Source organism: Lepidochelys olivacea (genome assembly GCF_965140295.1).
Source record: "Lepidochelys olivacea isolate rLepOli2 genome assembly, chromosome: 4".
In the NCBI taxonomy this organism is placed as follows: Eukaryota; Metazoa; Chordata; order Testudines; family Cheloniidae; genus Lepidochelys; species Lepidochelys olivacea.
Window position 1 is genome coordinate 144,402,882 of NC_140414.1, and position 21,759 is coordinate 144,424,640.

Below are 21,759 nucleotides of genomic sequence, written 5' to 3' on the forward strand. Positions count from 1 at the left end.
CCACGTCAAATAAACATATTGCTGTATTGTTTCAAGCAAGATCAAAAATCAAAGTACAACTTCTTGTGCAGCAAGGGCTTAAGAAGGTGAAAACAAATTCTGATCTCAGCGACACCAGTGTGAATTTGGAGTAACTCCGAGGAAATCAGTGAAGCTATTCCAGATTTACACCACTGTAGGATTTGGCCTGTGATCTGCAGGCACCAAGTTTCTAGGTCAGTCTCCCAGCTCCAGGCCCGCAGAATGTAAAAGCCCTCAAAATGTGCTGTCACAAGGCTAAGATAGGTTCAACAGTCGTATTTCAAAGCTGCCTGCCTCGTAGAAGGCAGAGATATTTCTAAGCGGCTCAGTCTCTATTGCAGGGCAGGTCCTGCCCTCACAGGGGAACGGACTCCCGCATCGACTGGCATCTTCCCATCTCCGGCTCTGGTACTAGGCGGCCTGAACTCTCATCTGGATCCTTCGCCCTCCCCCCCGAGAGCTCCACGCTGCTCTGATAGGGTTTGATCTGAGAGGGGCTGAGCACTCGCAACACCCACTGGCCTGGAGAGGAGCTGTGGGCGCTGGGCACCGCTCAGACCCAGGCGGTCCCTTGGGGAGCTTACACTAGTGGGTCTAGAAGGAGCTGCCAGCTCCTTGCAGACTCAGCCTCCAGAGCCTGGCTGAAGGTCACGTGATACCCCAGGACCCAGCCCTGCAGCCTTTGCACCCCTTGGAGGTCAGTGGGATAATACACACAAGGGAAGGCTGAGGATGGATCCCTCCAGCCACCCCCCAGACACAATAGAGTCGACTGTTTCTCCCTTCGCGCTCCAGGGCTGGGCTTGGCAAATCCACCTGGGGTGGGACCAGCCCCCCCTTCCTGGTCCTTTGCAGAAGAACCGGGGCCCAGGTTTTTAGAGGTATTTAGCCATTGCTGGGCTCAGCATTCCAATGCCTAGCTGATTCAGGAGCCTATGTCTCCTTGTTAAAAGGGATTTAGGCACCTAAGAGCCAAAACCGCACTGACAGTCAATAGGCTCCTAAGCGCCTAACTCCCTTCTGACAACGAGTTTTGGCGCTACAGTGCTGAGCAGAGGAATGCCTGCGGACCGTTATAACTGGCCCCAGGTGTCGAGCCCCCTGCGACAAGCTGGGTCAGGATTTCCCTTTGGGGTCCGTTCAGGAGCCCCTCACAGGCCAGCACCGCTGAGCCCGATGCCCCGGTGGGGCAGACAGACCTCCCCATGGTGAAACCCCCACAACAAAAGTACAAGGCCAACCCGCGACGGCAGCAGGAGCAGGAGCCCAAGGTAAGGAGTGTGAGACTCCACCAGCTGACTGTATCCACCCCCAGAGCTACTTAACCCTTCACCTGCTGGCACTAAGAGTATATATATCTACAACTCAAAATACTCAGCCCTGTCCAGACATGGAGCAGCTAATCCTCCCAACTCCCGCCTCGCCCCCCCGCAAGCTAGGAAAGTCTGATCATCCCCCCTCATTTTAATCTGAGAGCCAGCGAGAGTAAGTGACTTGCTCACACCGCAAGTCAGCGACAGAGCAAGGACTAGAACCCAGGAGTCCTGGCTCCCAGTCTTGTGCTGAGTCCATGAGACTACAACCTCTCTGCACAGCCACTGTCTCCACAGGGTTAAACCTCTGTTCTCCCCCCCTCCACAGCCCCGAGAAAGTCATGTGCCCAAATCCCCCCGGACTCCGCTCTCCAAGTTCTCAGATCACTTAGATATTGACACCGGAGGAAGTCCCGGAGTAGCTGGTTGTTCGCCCGGCGTCAGGAGCAAGACTTGTGCTCAGGCTTGTGCGCTGTGCTCAGAAGGGGAGGGGACTTTCCCTGCCTGCGCCATCTCCCCTGCCCTGGCGTATTGCTCTGTGTGCAGGGTCAGACACAAACAAGGAGACCAAGGCGATGTCTGGGTGGGCTGATATCTCCCTCAGCCGTGGAGGAGTGGTTGGGACAAGCGGAGCCGTTACCTAGAGAGAGGGGGCTACAGACACTCCCTCAGAAGGATGGTCAGGAGCAGGGAAGATCCCCGCTTCCTCCACTGCCCAACCTAGCCAAACCTTAACATGCTCTCTCCCTGCCGCAGCACCAGTCCCTCCCCACGGTCCCGTCTCCGGTACAAAGCCGAACCCCATCCCTGGGCCCAGGATCAAACATCCGTCATCTCATCCTCCAGCTCCGCGTCATCCGTCTCTCCTTCGCCCTCCAGCTCCTCCTCCTCCTCTGAAGTCAGGCTGGCGTCATCGGCTTGAGCCAGGCACTTGGGGCATGAGCAGGTGAACAGGTAGTGTTCCCTGAGGGGAGCAGGAGAGAGAGAACCACGTCAAGGGACTTTGCAGGCTGGAGCGCAGAACCCTTCCGTAGAGCCAGCCTTTCGGGGGTTAACTCCCCACTTATCCCTCCCTCTGGGCAGGGAGAGCTCCCCAGGGCGGGCAGGCTTGTAGCCTGAGCCGTGAGTTATGCTGGACAAGAAGCCTCTGGTCTCTGTCGTTCTAACCTGATCACACACTATAGCTACATAAGAACGGCCAGACGGGGTCAGAGCAAGGGTCCATCTAGCCCAGTCTCCTGTCTTCCGACAGTGGCCAATGCCAGGTGCCCCAGAGGGAATGAACAGAACAGGGAATCAGCAAGTGATCCATCCCATCGCCCAGTCCCAGCTTCTGGCAGTCAGAGGCTAGGGACACTCAGAGCATGGGGTTGAATCCCTGGCCATCTTGGCTAGGAGCCATTGCTGGACCCACCCTCCAGGAACTTCTCTAATTCTTTTTTAGAAGCCTTCACAGCATCCCCTGGCAACACGTTCCCCAGGTTGACTGTGTGTTGTGAGAAGAAATTCTTCCTCTGGCTAGTATTAAACCTGTTAATGTCACTGGGTGACCCTGGTTCTTGTGTTGTGAGGAGTAAATAATACTTCCCTGGTCACTTTCGCCGCGCCACTCAGGATTTTATAGACCACTGTCATATCCCCCCTTGGTCGTCTCTTTCCCAAGCTGAAAAGTCCCAGTCTTTTGAATCTCTCCTCACATGGAAGCTGTTCCATCCCCCTCATCATTTTTGTTGCCCTTCTCTGAACCTTTTCAAATTCTAATACATCTTTTTGGAGATGGGGCGACCAGATCTGCCCGCAGCTCTGAAGGCGTGGCCGTAGAAGGGAGTTATATAGTGGCATTATGGCATTTCCTGGTTTATTATCCATCCCTTTCCTATCCTAGCATTCTGATAGCTCAGGAATAAGACAAGCTTGGGCGAGATGCATCCTTGGGTCGGTCCCCACCTGCAGGTCCCCACTGCAGGTGCACTGCAGGCAGGTATACCAGGCTCGCTTTGATCCAGCTTGCACAGGTGACAGGAGCAGCGGAGATGCAGTGACACGGGCCTCAGCGCAGGGTAGCTGCCCCAGCATGAGCCCACCAGGGTCCCTGGGTACAAACTCAGGTTACTCGCCCACGCTGAAATCTGTGCCCCCACGTCAACGCTGCTATCATTGCCTAGGTTAAAGCTCGCCCGGGCATGCCCGCCCAGGCCACACACACGCTCACTGCTGTGTAGATGGACCCTGCAGGTGTTGCTGTGTCCACTCCCAGGGTTCATGCTGCTTGACAGGTTAGGAGCTACACGCTCCCTGCAAAACACGGACGGCAAGAAAGCCCCGGGGCTCAGGACTTTGCCAGGAGCTGGGGAGAAGGCGTCATCAGCTCACAGTGCAGACGAATCCCAGTGCATGCCGGCTGTGTGATCCTCCTGCCTGCATATCGTGCATGCTGGTGTGCCGACCCCATCTGTCCATCCCGAAGGGCGAGCGTGCCGAGAGTGCACACAGGCTGTACGTTCGGCCCAACACCCTTCGGACCGCGGAGGACACAGTGGCCCATCCCAGCAGGCTGCATGTACACGAACGCTGCAAAGCCAGCCCAACAGAGACCAGGAGGCACCGTACAAAGGCGCAGATGCAGGCCACAGGGCGATGAGGGCAGAAGCAGCAGGCTCAGCTCTTGGGGCAGAGGCTGAATGGAGCAACTCGGGTTGATCTCAAGTATCCCTCTGTGGCTGGCAGTATTAGAGCACGCACCGGGCCCCGCCCTGCTCAGCCTGAGGGAGGGCCAGGGAAGGGAGGCCGGGGGGGGGGGGGGGAGGGGTGTGGTGTGTGTGAGAGTGTGAGTGGGCGAGTGTGCACTGCGACCTGCCCTGCTCAGCCAGAGGGACGGGTGCAGCAGACTGAGGCCAGACGATGCCATTACATCCAAGAACAGAGTAAAGATGCGGGGGTGGGGGTGTCCCCTGATCCCTGAAAATAAATTGACAATATTCTGCAGAACCACTTTGCTCCACCCATGCCTTGGCAACCCTTCCTCCCACCGCTGCTTCTACCCCGATCTGTCCCCAGGGCCCCCTGGCCAGCAGAGTCCGACCGGCGTGGGTGACTACTCCTACCTGAGTATCTTGTGGCGGCGTGGGTGACTACTCCTACCTGAGTATCTTGTGGCGGCTGTGTCTACTCCGCTCCCGCTGGCAGCAGTCTAAATAGCTAATGCAGATTTCCTGCCAAGACAAGAGAAACAGGCCCGGCTGAGAGTCAGTTCCCATTGCACTGAACCACTGCCGGGCTCCCCCGCCCCGGGGGGAGGGATGCTTTCCAGGAACAGAGGGGAAAGTGCAGCAAGTCACTGGGGACAAAGCACTGCCAGAGAGCAGAGGGAACTGGCAGGGCTAAAGCAGAATACAGCATCCAGCAGGGCTAACTTCCAGGGCAGGTAGAAATCAGAATCCAGCCCTATGGAGAGACTGACCCAGCAAAGCAATCAGCGGACCTTTCCATGGCTGGGAGGCCCGGCCAGGACTCAAGGGGCTGCTGCATGGTGACACCAGGCAGCACAGGGGACGTGGAGAGCCAGAGAGAAACAGAGGGTCCATGTGTGTCCTGCAGCCCCAGTGAGGAATCTCCTTTGTTGTCCTGACAGCCCGGTCCCATGCCTTCCTCCACTTTAGCGACGCTGCAGGCCGGGGGGGGCGAAGGTCAGATCTGAACTGCCCCGACGTTCAGGGGCTCGGCGGTCGGGCCCATCTCTAATCTGGACAGCAGAGATTGCCTGGGGCTCCCCGATTGCTCACAAAATAATCAGGGTCCAGAACGGCTCGAAAACCCAGCTGGGCTGAACCGCAGCTCATGATGACCCTTGTCCTTTCCTCAGCAAAGGGCCACAGAGGGTTAATGGTCTTTTAGCAAAGACCCTGAACTGGGACTCAGAAGACCAGGGTTCAACCCACAGCTCTGCCACAGACTCCCTGTCTGACCCTGGGCCAGTCACGGCATCTCTCCGTGCCTCAGTTTCCCCATCCATACAATAGGGATGTTACCTCCTATGGGGGTTGGGAGGTGCTTGGATACTATGGTAATGGGGGGATCATGTAAGCACATAGACAGAACCCTACTGGTCTTACACAGGCTGGACAGCCACTGCCTTCAGGAGGAGTTTGGCCTGAGAGAGGGCTACAGGCTTTGGCCTTCCCCAAACAAACCAGCCATTCCCTTCCCTGCAGGCTCACCTCTCCCGGCTTGATCTCCTCCAGGGCGATGAGGTGCAGGAGGAAGTTGTTATCCGGGAAGGACGTCTCAGCGTTGGGGATGCAGCTGTGGTTACCTGCAGCAGGGAAGAGACGGGCACCAGAGCCAGTGAGTGACACACAGAGGCAGGAGACCCCATTCACTGCACTGCACCGCGGAACAGCCAGCAGACGGGGAGGGCTTCGATCAGTTCTACCCTGGGCTCAACGTGGTGAGCTGGAGGTGAAAGGCTTGGGATGCTGTTCGCCTTTCTCTGAACCAACTAGTCTCCCCACTGGTCGTTTAATGGGGTGAGAAGCAACGGAGGAAAATATTCCTATTGTAGATCCTGCTCCCTTCTCCATAAGCCTGCCTGTTGTACAGATTTCCCCACCACCCTGGCTGAGATACTCCCTGCAGCACCGAGACGGCTGCGTTATCTCTAGGCTCCCTCCCTTCTCGTTAATAAACCAGTCTCTGATTGCCCTTTCTTTAATAACAGGAGGCAGCTAAGACTGGAGACGGTTTCCTCACCAAGGTATTTTTACCCCATTGCATGCAGAAAGCACTCTGGGGTTTGAGTCACATGGTATTTGTCTCTAACATGCCTGGCGCATTTTGGGCTCGGTAGGAATATGAATGCACTGGAGGTTAACTTGGCGATAGATTGCAGACCCTGGTTTGTTATTGTAGGGTTGCTCACGTGTGCTGAGCTGCTGGCATTTATTTGCTTGTTTGAAAAGCTCTGGCGTGTTCGTTTTTGAGAAGCATCATATAAATAACGCGTGGCTTTTGCAAATGGACGCAAGGAAACGAGAAGGCAGGCCAGGCTGTGACCCGCCCGACCACGCCGGCATCTCTTGAAACCTTTGGACCGTTAGAATGGTTCAGCCAAAGAGGGAGGGGGCATCAGCCCGTTACTTACAGCAGCTCTGGAGCACATAGAGGCCGGATCCCTCGCAGTTCAAGAACTCCCCGGTCTCTGAAGCAGAAAGGGAGGGTTACAGCACTGGACAACTTCTCCAGCCAAACCCTCACTCCAGGAGAGTGAGCGCGTGGGGAAACAGCAGGATGGGCAAATTCGACCAGGGCAGAGCCGTTTTGTACCGGTTCACCTGGGCCAATCACACCAATCCACTTCAGCTTCCCAGGGAGCTTGGGGACTGGACGGCTGGGGGTCGGTATTTAAAGGGGCCAGACCCCCTAGTTGACCCCCAGATAGCTGTGGGAGGAACTGAAGGCACGGAAACATCCAATTAATTACTTAACTGCACCCACAAATCAAGCAGACACCTACTGGTCCGCATCTGCGCCCATCACAACCAGCAAGACGGGGAGCTGGGTTTTAAAAACTGGTTGCCATCGCCTGGGGACACACCCATCTCCCTCCACCAGCCCCAGGAGCTGCTCCCTGCAGCTCGCCTCCCCTCAGCCACACTTCCCAGTATTTGGGAGCCAGATCCCCTGGCTGTTGAGACTGTTGAGGGTTTGGTGAATCCAGAAAAATGGCAGCAAACCAGTCCTGGCCCCAATGTTGAATGGGAAGGAGGGGCCTTGTCCCTGAGCAGAGTTCTCTCAGGGTACAGCTACACTGCAGCCGGGACCGCTAACGGCAGCTCATGGACCCTGCCAGGGCCTTCAGACAGCACCGGCCAATGCAGCCCACAAAATCGGCCAACTGCGATCGCTGCTGAGTTCCACGCCCAGCCCTGCCCGTTCCCTGGTCCCTGACTGGCCTGGAGAAGACAATGACCCAGAGAACCGCACCGACAGCCACCCGGGGACCTCACCAACGCTTCCTGCTGCAGTTACCTTTCTCGATATCCTTATAGAGCTGGTCTATGAAGGCGTCTAGCTGCTCTCGCTCATGCGGGGGAAGCTCTAATGCATCGCAGGCATGGACCCACTGGCTCAGGGAACTAGCGGAAACCAGACAGAACATGGTTATGTTTCCAAAGGTCTCTGGATCTGGCCGGGTGGGCGAGAGAGCCACCCGTACCCCAGTGCTAGGGAGAGCTGTGATCACACCTCGGGAGCCGGCACGGGTGCTCACGGCACTGGCTTTCGTTCTTCAGCACAGAACACTCAGGAGGGAGGAGAGACTCTTTGGGGCTCCCAGGGTTCAACTGTCCAATGGCCCCAAGAGGCAAAGTTCTGATGCAAAACCAGACCTGAACTTTGGGAGGCTTTGGATTGAGGGCACTGGGGAGGTCCTGTTCTACTTGACAGAAAGGCGGTAAAGAGCCGCTTTTACAGAACCTCAGCAATACATACAAGGTTTTTTCTCTGCTCTCGCTCTAGGTACTTAAGTAGCTCCCATCAGCTGGGCTGAGGGATGTGCACGGATGACTCCTTCAGACGGCAGAGGGGATCCATGCAATCGCTGAGGGGAGCCCAGAGCCCTAGAGAGCTTTGGGACTCTCATGACTTCCATGCCGATTTCTCAACAGTTCCCCATGCACAGCCAGAGCGCAATGGCGAATCCACTGGTTACCTTGTTCCTATGCCTTGGCCATTGGTCCCCACCAGGGCAAACAGCGATCGGAACCCTTCTGGAGTAAACCACTGCAGAGAGGCCAAGAAGCAAGAGGATCAGTTTACCTGTCAGGACTGTAGGGCTAGCTACCATCTCAGTGGCTCCCATTTGCTCAAGCTCAGTGTTTCTCAACCTGTTTGATGCCAGGGACCAGGCTGCTGCCTTCCTGCACTGCGTCAGGGAGATTTCAGGGATCGGCCCCGGTCCACGGACCAGTTGCTGAGAAACACTGCTCTAGCTCGCAGCCTCACTTGTCGGATCCACTGCAGAATCACGTGATGGGACGCGGGGCTGGGGCTGGAGCTGCCGTAGAACGGGCCCTCATGCTATTACGACCAGCAGCGAACCGAGCCTCAGCTCTGCTGTGACCCAGGTCTAGCGTCCTGTAATAACAAAGCCGGGACACAAGGCGGCGGTCCCTAGAAATGCCCCGTGAGAGAGATCTGGACGGAGAAAGTGAGGCACAGAGCTTAGTGGCTTGATTTTCATCAGCACTTCGCATCCACTGTCTTCAGTGGGAGAGCAGCACCTTTGACAAATCTGACCCGTCAAGCAAAGGGGCTCCATCCTCCAGCAGAATCCAGGGTCAGCAGGGCTCCCCTCAGACTCAGCCTACGTTCTCCCTCCCTCGGCTTCACCCCATTACTCCTTGTGGTGTCCTGTCCCAAACAATTCCTCCCCCTAGTAGGCATTTACAACCTTCTCAGATGGTTCTGGCCCCACCCAGTTCTTAGGGATCCCTCCCAGCTCCCCGTTGGCCTCGTCTCTCCTTTCTGCTACTCAACGGTGGATTCCAAGTACAGTCACTCCAGAGCCATAGAGCACCGGAGAGGGCACAAGCCTATTACATTGTATTTCTTTCCCCCGGGTACGTCCCCTGTAAGGCAGCAGCAAGGGGAAATGCTGAACAGCTGTACGTGTTCCAGAGTCGTATGTAAGATACAGGAGGTAATATCCCACTCCGCTCAGCACTGGTGAGACCTCAGCTGGGTCCCATCCTGGGCGCCACACTTAGGAAAGATGTGGACAAACTGGAGGGAGTCCAGAGGAGAGCAACAAAAATGAGAAAAGGTTTAGAAAACCTGACCCACGGGGAACGTTAAAAACCCCTGGACATGGTTAGTCTTGAGAAAAGAAGTCTGAGGGGGGGACTGACAACAATCTGCAAATATGGTAACGGCTGTTACAAAGAGGACGGGAATCCATTACTCTCCGAGTCCACTGAAGGGAGGACAAGACGTATTGGGCTTAATCTGCGGCAAGGGAGACTGAGGTTGGCTATGAGGAAAAACTTTCAAACTCTCAGGGGAGCTGAGCACTTGAAACAGGCTTCCAAGGGAGGCTGTGGAATCCCTGTCACTGGAGGTTTTGAAGAACAGGTCGGACAAACACCGGCCAGGGATGGTCTAGAGAGGGTCACGTGGTCCGGCCTCAGTGAGGGGGCTGGACTAGGTGACCTCTCAAGGTCCCTTCCAGCCCTACCTTTCTATGATTCTTGTTATCCCCTGAGTCCATCTAAGCTCAGAGCATTGAGGGGGTTAAATGCTCAGGTGCTAGAGAAAGAGGTTGTCCCTCATATCCCACCTCAGCCCCGCTGGGGTAAGGGTGAGGCACCAATGGGCTTCAGGTCAAACCTTAGCCCCTCAGTACTGTCAGGAGGAACGGCAACCAGGACACCCCACTTTCGGGGTGTCAGAGGGACTAGGGAGAAACGGGGGCTCCTCAGCACTCTCTCTGGGGTGCACAGGACTCTGCCGGGGGTGGGGAAGGGGGTGTCAAGGACTCACCACTCACCCTGCTGAGATGTTCTTCGTAAAGGGCATCCGTGAAGAGCCGCCGGAGGAGCTCTAGCTGGCCCTGGAGACACATGGCCACAAAGTGAGCGAGGAGAGGAGCCCCAGGACAGGTGTGGCAGCTTTAAATCCAGCCGACGAGCAGAGTCTGGAGCAGCCTGAAGGCTCTTTGCGCCACCACTTCTGGTCAAGAAGCTGCTCGTCTGAATTGCCCCCAAGCTGGCAGCTATCAAAAGCCACCACCACCTGTGGCTGCGTGCCCACGAGCAAAGCACTGGTATCTGGCCACTCCCTATGGGAGAAGCAACCTCAGCATGGAAACCACTGGCACTAACTGCTCCTTTCTCAGTGGACAGGCCACAGCTTGGTCCGTCTACCACGGAGCCAGGGCAATACACTGGCTAAATGGCCATGGCTGCCTCTAGTGGCTGGTCCAACAGCCTGCCGTGTACTGAGCACGAGAGGAGAACTCCTTTAGCTCAAGTGGAGAAGGCCCGTGGTTTGGACACTGACCGTTCCGGTTCTGGTCACTGCTGGGGACCGTGATGTCTCTCTCTCTGTGACCAAGGGTTTGTACACAAGTGGGGCCTTCAGAGGGAAAGGAGAGGAACTCAGGGATCCCCCCAAAAGGCCAAAGCACTCCAGTGGTGTGACGCACTGACCTTAAATTTGTCCCCCAGCAGCTTGTGGACGATCTCCTCTTCTTCGTTGGCCGTTTTACTGCAGAACTGAGAGAAAAGCTTTATCCACCAGTCTTTGTCCTTTGCCTGAAACATATCAAACAGCCGCTCAAACTGGCACTCCAGCAGGAGGGAAGTGGGAGGGGGCTATGCGAGATGGCAGGACACCCAGATCTGGACGCTATTTAGGCCAGAACATTAGCACTGCTACAGCGATGTTTAACCCTTGGAATACAAGTGAGCCAGAGAAAGGAAAGGGGAGGAAGGCTGGTTTTGTGTTTAACGCACAGGGTGGGAACTCAGGAGAGTGGGGTTCAATTCCCTGTTCTGCCACAGACAGCCTCTGTGACTTTGGGCAAGTCACTCGGTGCCTCAGTTTCCCCATCTGTGACATAAGGATAATACTTCTCTACTTGAGATGGGAGCGGTGGGGAAATACAGGTGAGACACACAGCAGTGGGGCCCATGTGCGGAGCTAGACAGAGAGGGCAGGAGAAGCCAAGGAGAGTACGCCATGGGGGGGTATTAATGTGATGGGCTCAGCCCAGTTCCACAGTGATAGTTTTTGTTCTAGGCAAACTCAGGTCTCCCTTTGCTAAGGTGGAGGGGAAGCCACAGATGTGCGACAACAGCTTTGACTCCCGGTAACACGATGGGATGAGGGACGTCAAAACCCCAAACTCCACCATTAGGAAAAGCAGGAAACGCATAGTCAAGGGGCTGCTTCGTACACAGCCACAACCCTCATTTTAAAGAGCTCTCCCAGGCCAGTGGGAAGACCCAGGGAATAGGAGCAGGAGATCACTCATCATGCAGATGACAGATGCCTTCTCAGGACACACTAACCCAGATGTTAGCCCATAAAGATCACCTCCCACGGCACAGCTACGCCACACGGGTGGGTGTGCATATTTATTCCGCCCTTATCACCATGGTATCCAAGGCCCTTACAGAATCTGTGCTGCCAGCAGCCTCTGATTCCCGCAGCAAGAGGCATCTTCAGCGCCTAGCTCAAACAAGCGCCCAGCACAAGCCCTGAGACAGGAGCTGGAGCAGTGTCACGCGGTCAGGACAGTGACACAGAGACCCAGGCTGTGGTGGGACATCCTGGCTGGTGTGTCTGTGTCCCACTGCCGGGTGGAATCCGACCTGCCCGACACATCTGTGTCCAAAGGGCTTAGATGCTCTCGAGCGAATGACAGCGGAAGGAGGGTCTGCTTCTGGGGCGGAAGGTCATGAGGTCCTTCTCTGCTGCATGCTGTCTCAGCAACGAACGCTCGCTAGTGCTGGTAAGTGCGTGCAGTGCAGTGAGACATCCCCAGCCCCGCATGCTGACGTGCCGGGAGGTTACCTTACAGAAGTCTACACTGCAAAGCGAAGGTGTGCTTGTAGCCTACCCAGGCTAGCTTTAACCTTAGCAGTGAAGATGTAGGGAAGACATGTCAGCACAGGATCCAGCAGGGGCCCCCAAATGAAATGAATAGGCAGTGGGTTTAAAACAAACAAAGGGAAGTGTTTCTTCACACAACGCACAGTTAACCTGTGGAACTCCTTACTAGAGGATGTTGTGAAGGCCAAGAGTGTAACAGGGTTCAAAAAAGAACTAGATAAGTTCATGGCGGATAGGTCCATCAATGGCTGTTTGCCAGAATGGGCAGGGATGGTGTCATAGAATCAGAATCATAGGGTTGGAAGGGACCTTAGGAGGTCATCTAGTCCAACCCCCTGCTCAAAGCAGGACCAATCCCCAATTTTTGCCCCAGATCCCTAAACGGCCCCCTCAAGGATTGAACTCACAACCCTGGGTTTAGCAAGCCAATGCTCAAACCACTGAGCTATCCCTCCTCCCAGAAGCTGGGAATGAGTGACGGGATGGATCACTTGATGATTCCCTGTTCTGTTCATTCCCTCTGGGCACTGGCCACTGTCGGAAGACAGGAGACTGGGCTAGCTGGGCCTTTGGTCTGACCCAGTCTGGCCGGTCTTATGGGCTAACAACCAAGTAAAAGCCTGCACAGGACTCTGGACATGTCCGCGGGTTGATAACCTGTGCCACCATGTTGTCGCTACGGCTGTGAACCCCGCTAGCTAGTGACAGGCATGCCTACTGGTGCTACAATCATCCCTTCACTTTGCAACGCAGGCGTAGCCCTAGAGAGGAGAGGGCAGACACCGGGAGCAACGTACAGGAGGTGCCGCCAGCAGCAAACAGAGGCACGCACCTGTTTGACGGTGGCTACCATCCTCACCAGCAGCATGATGCTGGACGTCTCCGGTGGGTAATGGATGTTTCTGTACAAGGGGGAGGAATCACAGAGCGAGAGTGAGAGGAGCAGAGATGTCCTGGCACTGAAAGGGCAAGCAGGGTGTTTGCAGCTCGAAGGGAGCCAAGGACTGGAATCCCACACACAGCCTTGTTCAGACGCAGACATCGGACTGACACCAACAGCCCAGGAGCTCCGCGGGGGAAGTTCTAAAAGGCTCAGCCGGGGCACTGATGGAGGTCTGGCCAAAGGGGCAACTTCCTGCCCTGCCTTTGGACTCTAGCAGGGGACCTTCCAAGTCGGGTCTACCGCGCATTTCTCTGCTTGTTGACAGTGAAACGGCTAAAGGCAGCAAGGCCCAGGGGCTCCAGCACTCGAGAGACTGCAGCTCTAGTCCCAGCTCTGTCATGTGACCTTCGGTAAGTCAGGTCCCCGCCTTCCCTTCCCACCCGTTGTCTATTCAGATTGTAAATTCTTTGGGGCAGGGACTACAGTTACTCTATGTATGTACAGCCCCCAGCACAATGCAATTACAGCTCTGATAGGGGTCTCTGGGTGCTACTATAATAAAAATAACTGAAGAGCCAACTAAAAACGTACGTGTTACACCTAGTGAGTTGTTGTCTCATGTTTCAGCAGAGGGCTGGAGTCAGGAGAACTGGGCTCTGTTACCACCTTGATCACATCCCTTCTCTGTGCCTCAGTTTCCTCATCTGCAAGCGGGGATAATAATCCTTCTCTCTCTCACACACAGAGGTGTTGGGAGGCTTAATTCAATAATGTCTGTGAAGTGCTTTGGGATCCACAGATGGTGCCACAGAACTGCAAAGTATTATAATCAACTGACTGGTGTATACACACTCTATTGCCCTCTGCTGGATGGAATCAGAATTGCTCAGCTGGGTGTCACAGCCTCTATATAGCTAAAGGAGATTCTCTCTTAGCTCAAGCGACAGAGGCTTGTGCTTCAGGAGCAGGAGGCTCCTCGCTCTGTTCTCACTGATGCCGTGAAGTTCTGAGTGGCGGTGGGATGCAGCACAGTGACAACTGCATATCGTAGGAGGCCCTGGCTGGTTATAGGCTGGAACAATGGAGCCGTGGGTGCCTCTGCAGAGACAGAGCAGTAACTGACCCTGCTCCAAACTACCTTCAGCTGGACACAGGGTGAGTCCCCGTCTCTGCTCTCGAACGAGCCAGAGCCAGTCTATTCAGTAGGTAGTTCTGGTCCTACAAACATCCAGTGCTCCTACCTCCAGGCCTCCTGCAGTTTGTTGAGGGGATGTTTGGGGTCCTCTCGGGAGGGGCCCAGGCACAGCACCTGGTGGTACTGCTCGAAGGCAGATTGCCTGCATTCAGCACTGCAATACGCAACCTGGAGAGCAACAGAGACAGCGACACACGTCAGTCAGCGGAAGAGTAACCTAGGAACTTAGCCCTCAGGAAAGTGAGCAACCCTTAAAGGCCAGCCATTTTCCTAGTGACCTAGGGAGAGCACTGTGGTACGGAGGAGGGGGTTCCTGGGAGCAGTCCTACACCAGCCCACCTCCCCTTAGTACAGAGTCCTGGCCCTATCTATTGCAAGAAAGAGCAGGGGGTAGCAAAGGCATGTGCCTTCCCCCTGGGTGAACCCCTCCTCGGACACAGATGCCCCTGTGAGCACCAGGATATGAAAATTCTCCCCTGCACCCCCATTGTGTACGACGAGGCTGTAGAGTGGGAAGAACTGGCCTAGACGACCCAAGTGGTCCTGCCCCGTCAGATGCTCTCTCCATCAGTAGCTAGGAAAGCAATTCAACCTTCCCGATGAGAGCGCCCCAACACCAGGGCGGCTGCAGCAACAATGGCAGATCTGAAAGGGACGTGGCCTCCTTGCAGATCAAGCCCCATCCCAATCGATCAACACAAGGCCACAGCAATGGCAGCTCCCAGCTCTCCCCAGCAACCCGGTACCTGGCAATGGGGGCAGTGCTGATGCAAATCCTTCCGGATGCTGCACTGCTCTGGGTGAGGCAGGACCCGACGGCTTTTCCCCAGAAGCCTCTGTGCGTTCTCCTCTGCCGTCTCCAGGGCCCGCAGGCAGTGGTCACAGGCTGGGGAAGAAGGAACGAGCCAGATGACAGAGATAGAGAGAACCTCCTTCTAAAAGAACAGATGCGTTTGCATGCAGTGGGCCAGATCCTCGGCTGCTGTTTCAGGGTGGGTCCATTAACTTCAGTGGTGCAACACTGGTTTACAGGTGCTGAGAATCTGGTTCACTATCCCACTCTAAACCACCACTCTGAAAACAGCACAGGCCCAACACCGTCTGTAGAAACACGGCCCTCATTATCTGCATCACTTCCCGCATTCTTCAACTCCCTTTGCCACCAAACTTCACCTGCATCATGAGTCCCCAAACTGATCTGCGATGAGAAACCCTTCTGCTACACAGCTCCTGCCATCCGAAACAACCATCACGTATCTCCCTACCTCACTGATTCTTCATGCCACTTCAAATCTCAACTGGAAACCTTTTCTCCCTGTCCTAAAGCTCTTTTTTAGTTTCTATCCCCCGATCTGTCATCATTATTTAACCCTGTTCCATGTTTAGGGATTGATGGTATAAAAGACACAGTGCCCGGTGAAGCCAAGGTATACTGCAACAGGGTTCAAAGAATGATCCCTAGATATTATTGCTTCTGTGTGGCTCCCACCTTTTGCACTGATTACATCCAACTTGCAAATCACATTATATTCCCTGGGATCGGCATTTTTCTCCCTTCAGGCCACGGGTCTGGGATGAGAACTTGGAAACATTCTTTGTCCAGCACAGTGTTTCTAACCCCTGGAAGGCCATGAGGTATCCAACCTTAAAACCATGTTCTTTTGATTATCATCTTGCTATCCCGCCCCCTTTACTTCAATAACAATATGATTTTTGCAGAAGATATTTCATGGAGCACCATATTTAGAGATCAGCGGTTTATACCACTGACGTGCTGGGTTTGTACAGCTTTTCCAGGCTATCAAGCATTTATTCCTCGCATTGGTGGTTTGAAAGACATCAGTCTTTAAACTGTCACTAGTCTTTTGACCACCAGCATTTTGTTCCGCATAGGCCACAGACTGAATACAGCAAGTCTCAGACCTTGGGCCAGTGTAATTTTCTGGGGCACGACATCAGGGTCACTGCTTCTTTCTCAGTGCTTTGTTATGCAGGACATCAGAGTCGGTGAACTAAGGGTCCCCTCCTGGTCTTAAAACCAATGACTCTCCTCTCACCTTTATATCTGTACAGCACGTTCCAGAGGAACTGGGATGACACCACAGGCTTCTCCAAGAAGATCGTTTCCCCTTTATGGATATTCCTGGTGGCAAATAAGCCTTTTCCCTTTGAATGGAGAAACAAGAGTGACTCCCAGTCTGTAGCAATTTGCAGCACTGCAAGTTCAGTTAGGGCTATTCCATCTCCCCAGCTAGCTGTGAGTTCCACTCTCAGGGCAGACCAAGAGTTAGGAATAGAGTCCATGTCTTCCGACGGACCGACGCCAAGTCCAGTGTCCTAAGCCAAAACCCTGGCTCTGAGAATGTAGGGTGGAACCCAGATCCAGAGCTGTAGAATCCAGATCCAAATGTTTATGGCTTGTGCCCCCTCCCACAGACTGCTCCAGGGGGCAAACTAGGGCAAAACTCCCACTGACTCCAGTAGGGCCAGGATTTCACCCCTCAACTTTATCTTTCACCTGAAAGGATCTCAAAGTTAAATACTGGGGCTGTCGATGAATCGCAGTTAACTCATGTGATTAAGTCAAAAAAATTAATCGCAATTAATCGCACTGTTAAACAACAGAATACCAATTGAAATGTATTAAATATTTTGGATGTTTTTCTATATTTTCAAATATATTGATTTCTATTACAACAGAGAATACGAAGTGTACAGTGCTTACTTTATATTATTATTTTTATTACAAATATTTGCACTGTAAAAATGATAAACAAAAGAAATAGTATTTTTCAATTTACCTCATACAATGAGGTGTACTGTAGTACAATCTCTTTATCATGAAAGTGTAACTTACAAATGTAGGGTTTTTTGGTTACATAGCTGCTCTCAAAAATAAAACAATGTAAAACTTTAGAGACTACAAGTCCACTTGGTCCTACTTCTTGTTCAGCCAATCGTTAAGACAAACAAGTTTGTTTACATTTACGGGAGATACTGCTGCCCGCTTCTTATTTATAATGTAACCAGGAAGCGAAAATAAGCATTTGAATGGCTCTTTTGTAGCTGGCGTTGCAAGGTATTTACGTGCCAGATATGCTAAACATTCGTATGCCCCTTCATGCTTCAGCCACCATTCCAGAGGACATGCTTCCATGCAGATGATGCTTGTTAAAAAAAATAACGAATTAATTAAATTTGTGACTGAACCCCTTGGGGAAGAATTGTGCGTCTCCTGCTCTGTTTTACCCGCATTCTGCCATATAGTTCATGTTATAGCAGGCTCAGGTGATGACCCAGCACATGTTCATTTTAAGAACACTTTCACTGCAGATTTGACAAAAGGCAAAGAAGGTACCAATGTGAGATTTCTAAAAATAGCTACAGCACTCGACCCAAGGTTTAAGAGTCTGAAGCGCCTTCCAAAATCTGAGAGGGACGAGGTGTGGCGCAGGCTTTCAGAAGTCTTAAAAGAGGAACACTCCGAAGCGGAAACTTACAGACCCCGAACCAGCAAAAAAGAAAATCAACCTTCTGCTGGTGGCATCTGACTCAGATGATGAAAATAAACATGCATTGGTCTGCACTGCTTTGGATCGTTATCGAGCAGAACCCATCATCAGCATGGACGCATGTCCTCTGGAATGGTGACTGAAGCATGAAGGGACATATGAATTTTTAGTGCATCTGGCACGTAAATATCTTGCGACACCAGCTACAACAGTGCCATGAGAACGCCTGTTCTCACTTTCAGGTGACATGGTAAACAAGTGGGCAGCATCATCTCCTGCAAATTGTAACCAAACTTGTTTTGTCTGAGCGATTGGCTGAAGTAGGACTGAGTGGACTTGTAGACTCTAAAGTCTTACATTGTTTTATTTTTGAGTGCAGTTATTTTTTGTACATAATTCTACATTTGTAAGTTCAACTTGCATGATAAAGAGACTGCACTACAGTACTTGTATTAAGGGAATTGAAAAATACAATTTATTTTGTTTTTTACAGTGCAAATATTTGAAATAAAAATAATATAAAGTGAACACTGTACCCTTTGTATTCTGTGTTGTAACTGAAATCAATATATTTGAAAACGTGGAAAACATCCAAAAATATTTAAATAAATGGTATTCTATTATTACCAGTGTGATTAATCACACAATTAATTGCAATTAATTTTTTTAATCGCTTGACAGCCTTATTAAATACACAAGATCATTTCATGCAGCACTGAAATGCAACAACCTCTGGGGGCGTATCATGTCAACTGGCAAACATAGCAGCCCCAACAACATTTTCATTTAGAGCATAAAATTAGGAGATCCTTGGTAAACACTGCGATTCAAACCCCTCCTAGCCTCCTAAGAGGTGAAAGCTGTGTCATCACTGGTAAGGTAATTTTCTCTAGGGCTGCAGTAAGGTCTAGGATTTGACCGTGTAGCCCTACTGGCCTAGCTTGGTACTATTTCTTTATTATGTGATCTGTTGCTCATCATTTTAGCATCAATGAGTAAAAATAATTCAACATAAAAGACTTCCCATCCCATCATAACACACAAATACTCAGGAACAAATACAGACACCGATCCTGCAAATAGTTCCACACTGACTTAATGTTACACATATGAATAGCTCCATTGAAATCAAGGGGACAACTCATGCACAAAGATAAGCCAGTACAGAAGCATCTGCAAGAGCACGACATAGTGAGGACAATAAAATGAACCTGGCATTATAGATATTTTGGGCCCCAAAGCTAAAGCTAACAGCAGCTATAAGCTTTATAGCATTCCCCTGTTTTCACTCCCGTGTCTCTGGGGAAAGTTCACATTTGGGCTGAGATCAGCCTTGAAAAAGAATTAATTCTTCTGGAGCTTTTGAGTCAAATTCATTCTGCCACTTTGGAGTCACACAAGCAAGAACAAAAATTGTCTAACACTCTTTAGAACAGCTTCCCCAGCATCACCCCCCAAGCCCTGCCAATGTATCTGAAGTATGATTTTTATAATCCAGTCCATAGATCGCCCCACCCCACTCTGCTGATGCACCTCAGTCCTGACCTGCAATCCTCTTTCCCTTGCAATTCCAGCCTTGGACTTCACCACCACTGGCCCCCCAGCACACCTCCGATGCGCCCAGCTATTCCAGCCCATTCAGCTGTCCAAATTCCCGGAAAGGGGAAGCTGGGGGAAGGGAGGCTCAACCATGTTGTTTTTTTTTTAAAAAATCGCTGTTTTTAATTGGGGTGGGGCAGGAACCAGACAAACAGGTGGGGTGGCGGCTGATCCAGCCAGGAAAGGCTCCCCATTCAGGGGCAGGAAGAACAGGGACCCCCTTGCTTTGCAAGGAGCACCAAGGCGGGAGATGGGGGCTGATGGAAAGGGACAGATCACGCTCCCCCCTGGCAGAAGCCACAGATGGAGGTTTAATAGTCCCTAGAGTGGGGAAGGGGGGCGTGTGTGAGAGAGAAGCGGGTCTCCCAGCCAAGGAAGGGCAGTGCAGGCTGGACAGGACCCCATCGGGGCTGCGAGGGGAGGGATCCCGGAGGGACCCCCCAGGGTGGAGCAATGCCCAGGGCTGTGCCAAGCTGCACAAAGCGGAGTCTCTCCCAGCAGCAGCAGAGCCACCCTCATGCCAGCCTGGAAGGAGGGACCTGAGTTTGGGTGGGTGGGTGGCTGGGGGGGGGGGGGGGGGGAATCTGATCCCCTGGCCGGTGTGTGTGTGTTGGGGGGGGGGAATCTGATCCCCTGGCCGGTGTGTGTGTGTTTGGGGGGGGGAATCTGATCCCCTGGCCGGTGTGTGTGTGTTGGGGGGGGGGAATCTGATCCCCTGGCCGGTGTGTGTGTGTGTGTTTGGGGGGAGGAATCTGATCCCCTGGCCGGTGTGTGTGTGTTGGGGGGGGAATCTGATCCCCTGGTCAGTGTGTGTGTGTGTGTGTTGGGTGGGGGGGAATCTGATCCCCTGGTCAGTGTGTGTGTGTTGGGGGGAGGGAATCTGATCCCCTGGCCAGTGTGTGTGTGTGTGGGGGGGGGGAATCTGATCCCCTGGCCAGTGTGTGGGGGGGGGAGGGAATCTGATCCCCTGGCCAGTGTGTGTGTGTGTGGGGGGGAATCTGATCCCCTGGCCGGTGTGTGTGTGGGGGGGGGAGGGATCTGATCCCCTGGCCCGTGTGTGTTGGGAGGGGGGAATCTGATCCCCTGGCCAGTGTGTGGGGGGGGGAGGGAATCTGATCCCCTGGCCGGTGTGTGTGTGTGGGGGGGAGGGATCTGATCCCCTGGCCGGTGTGTGTGTGTGTGGGGGGGAATCTGATCCCCTGGCCGGTGTGTGTGGGGGGGGGGGGATCTGATCCCCTGGCCGGTGTGTGTGGGGGGGAGGATCTGATCCCCTGGCCAGGGTGTGTGTGGGGGAGGACCCTCACCTTGAGGCTGCTGATGAATCTCACTTCCACCATGGCCCGGGCCGGGCCCGCAGGATCCGCACAAAAGCAGAACAGGTCACCCATGGAGGCAGCCATCTTGGGCGCCCTCCCACCTCTGACCTGGTGGGGGAGCGGGAAAGTCTTCCTCTTCCTCCTCCTCCTCCTCCTCCTGGGCCCTGCCGCCGGGCCTGCGCCGAGCAGCCGCTGCACCCGCTGCCCTGGCTGGGAATCCGCGGCGGCTGCCTGCTGTTTGCGGGCGGGGGGAGTCGAGCAGCTGGAGGCTGAGGAGAGGCGGATGAGGGGCAAAAATCAGGGACGGGGCTGGGAGGGTAGGGGCCGGGGAGGCGGGGGGTAGGAGCCGGGGTTCAGTCTGGGTTCAGCCCCGGGGGGGGGGCGAGGGGTAGGAGCCGGGGTTCAAGCCGGGGGGGTGGGTGGGTAGGAGCCGGGGTTCAGGCCGGGGGGTGGGTGGGTAGGAGCCGGGGTTCAGTCTGGGTTCAGGCCAGGGTAGGAGCCGGGGTTCAGCCCTGGGGGGAGGGCGGGGGGTAGGAGCCGGGGTTCAGCCCTGGGGGGAGGGCGGGGGGTAGGAGCCGGGGTTCAGGCCGGGGTAGGAGCCGGGGTTCAGCCCTGGGGGGAGGGCGGGGGGTAGGAGCCGGGGTTCAGCCCTGGGGGGAGGGCGGGGGGTAGGAGCCGGGGTTCAGGCCGGGGTAGGAGCCGGGATTCAGCCCCGGGAAGGGGGTCGAGGGGTAGGAGCCGCGGTTCAGGCTGGGGTTCAGGCTGGGTTCAGGCCGGGGTAGGAGCCGGGGTTCAGCCCCGGGGGGAGGGCGGGGGGTAGGAGCCGGGGTTCAGGCCGGGGTAGGAGCCAGGGTTCAGCCCTGGGAAGGGGGGCGAGGGGTAGGAGCCGCGGTTCAGGCTGGGTTCAGGCCGGGATAGGAACCGGGGTTCAGCCCGGGGGGGGCGCTGCTAGACGGGGGCAGAGGACAAAGCCCTGGCACTGGGAAGGGGGGCGGCTTACAGTTTGCCCCGATGGGATGAGCCACCTGCCGTGTTTGCAAATAGAGGGTGGGGGCGGGGGGCTTTTTTTATGTCCCCTCTCACCAGCCAGCACCCCGCTTCCCAGGGCTGGGCTCCTAAAGGCCCAGGCCCTCCCCATGCCTAGACACGGCAGCTCTTCCCTCGCTGATCTATTACAGGGGTGGCCAAACTGTGGCTCACAAGCCACTTGCAGCTCTTTGACCTTGCAGTGGGGGGGCGTGGTAGGGGGGGTCTCGGCTTCAGCCCTGCAGGGCGCTCCTTCTGGTGTTCAGGGCTTCAGCAGGAG

At 54.3% G+C, this 21,759-nt stretch overlaps 1 protein-coding gene across 1 annotated transcript; it reads right to left on the minus strand.

The window, feature by feature from the left end:
* Window positions 1–5: 5 nt before the first annotated feature.
* On the minus strand, window positions 6–20,585 carry SMYD5 (SMYD family member 5). The gene is made up of 13 exons (XM_084626560.1): window positions 20,442–20,585; window positions 16,084–16,192; window positions 14,773–14,912; window positions 14,073–14,194; window positions 12,781–12,850; window positions 10,541–10,645; window positions 9,880–9,942; window positions 8,044–8,114; window positions 7,362–7,468; window positions 6,475–6,531; window positions 5,552–5,646; window positions 4,476–4,546; window positions 6–2,298 (listed from the first exon to the last, which is right to left on the minus strand). The coding sequence occupies exons 1-13, from the start codon at window positions 20,535–20,537 to the stop codon at window positions 2,154–2,156; spliced, it is 1,251 nt and encodes a 416-aa protein (XP_084482686.1). The 5' UTR covers window positions 20,538–20,585; the 3' UTR covers window positions 6–2,153.
* Window positions 20,586–21,759: the final 1,174 nt, after the last annotated feature.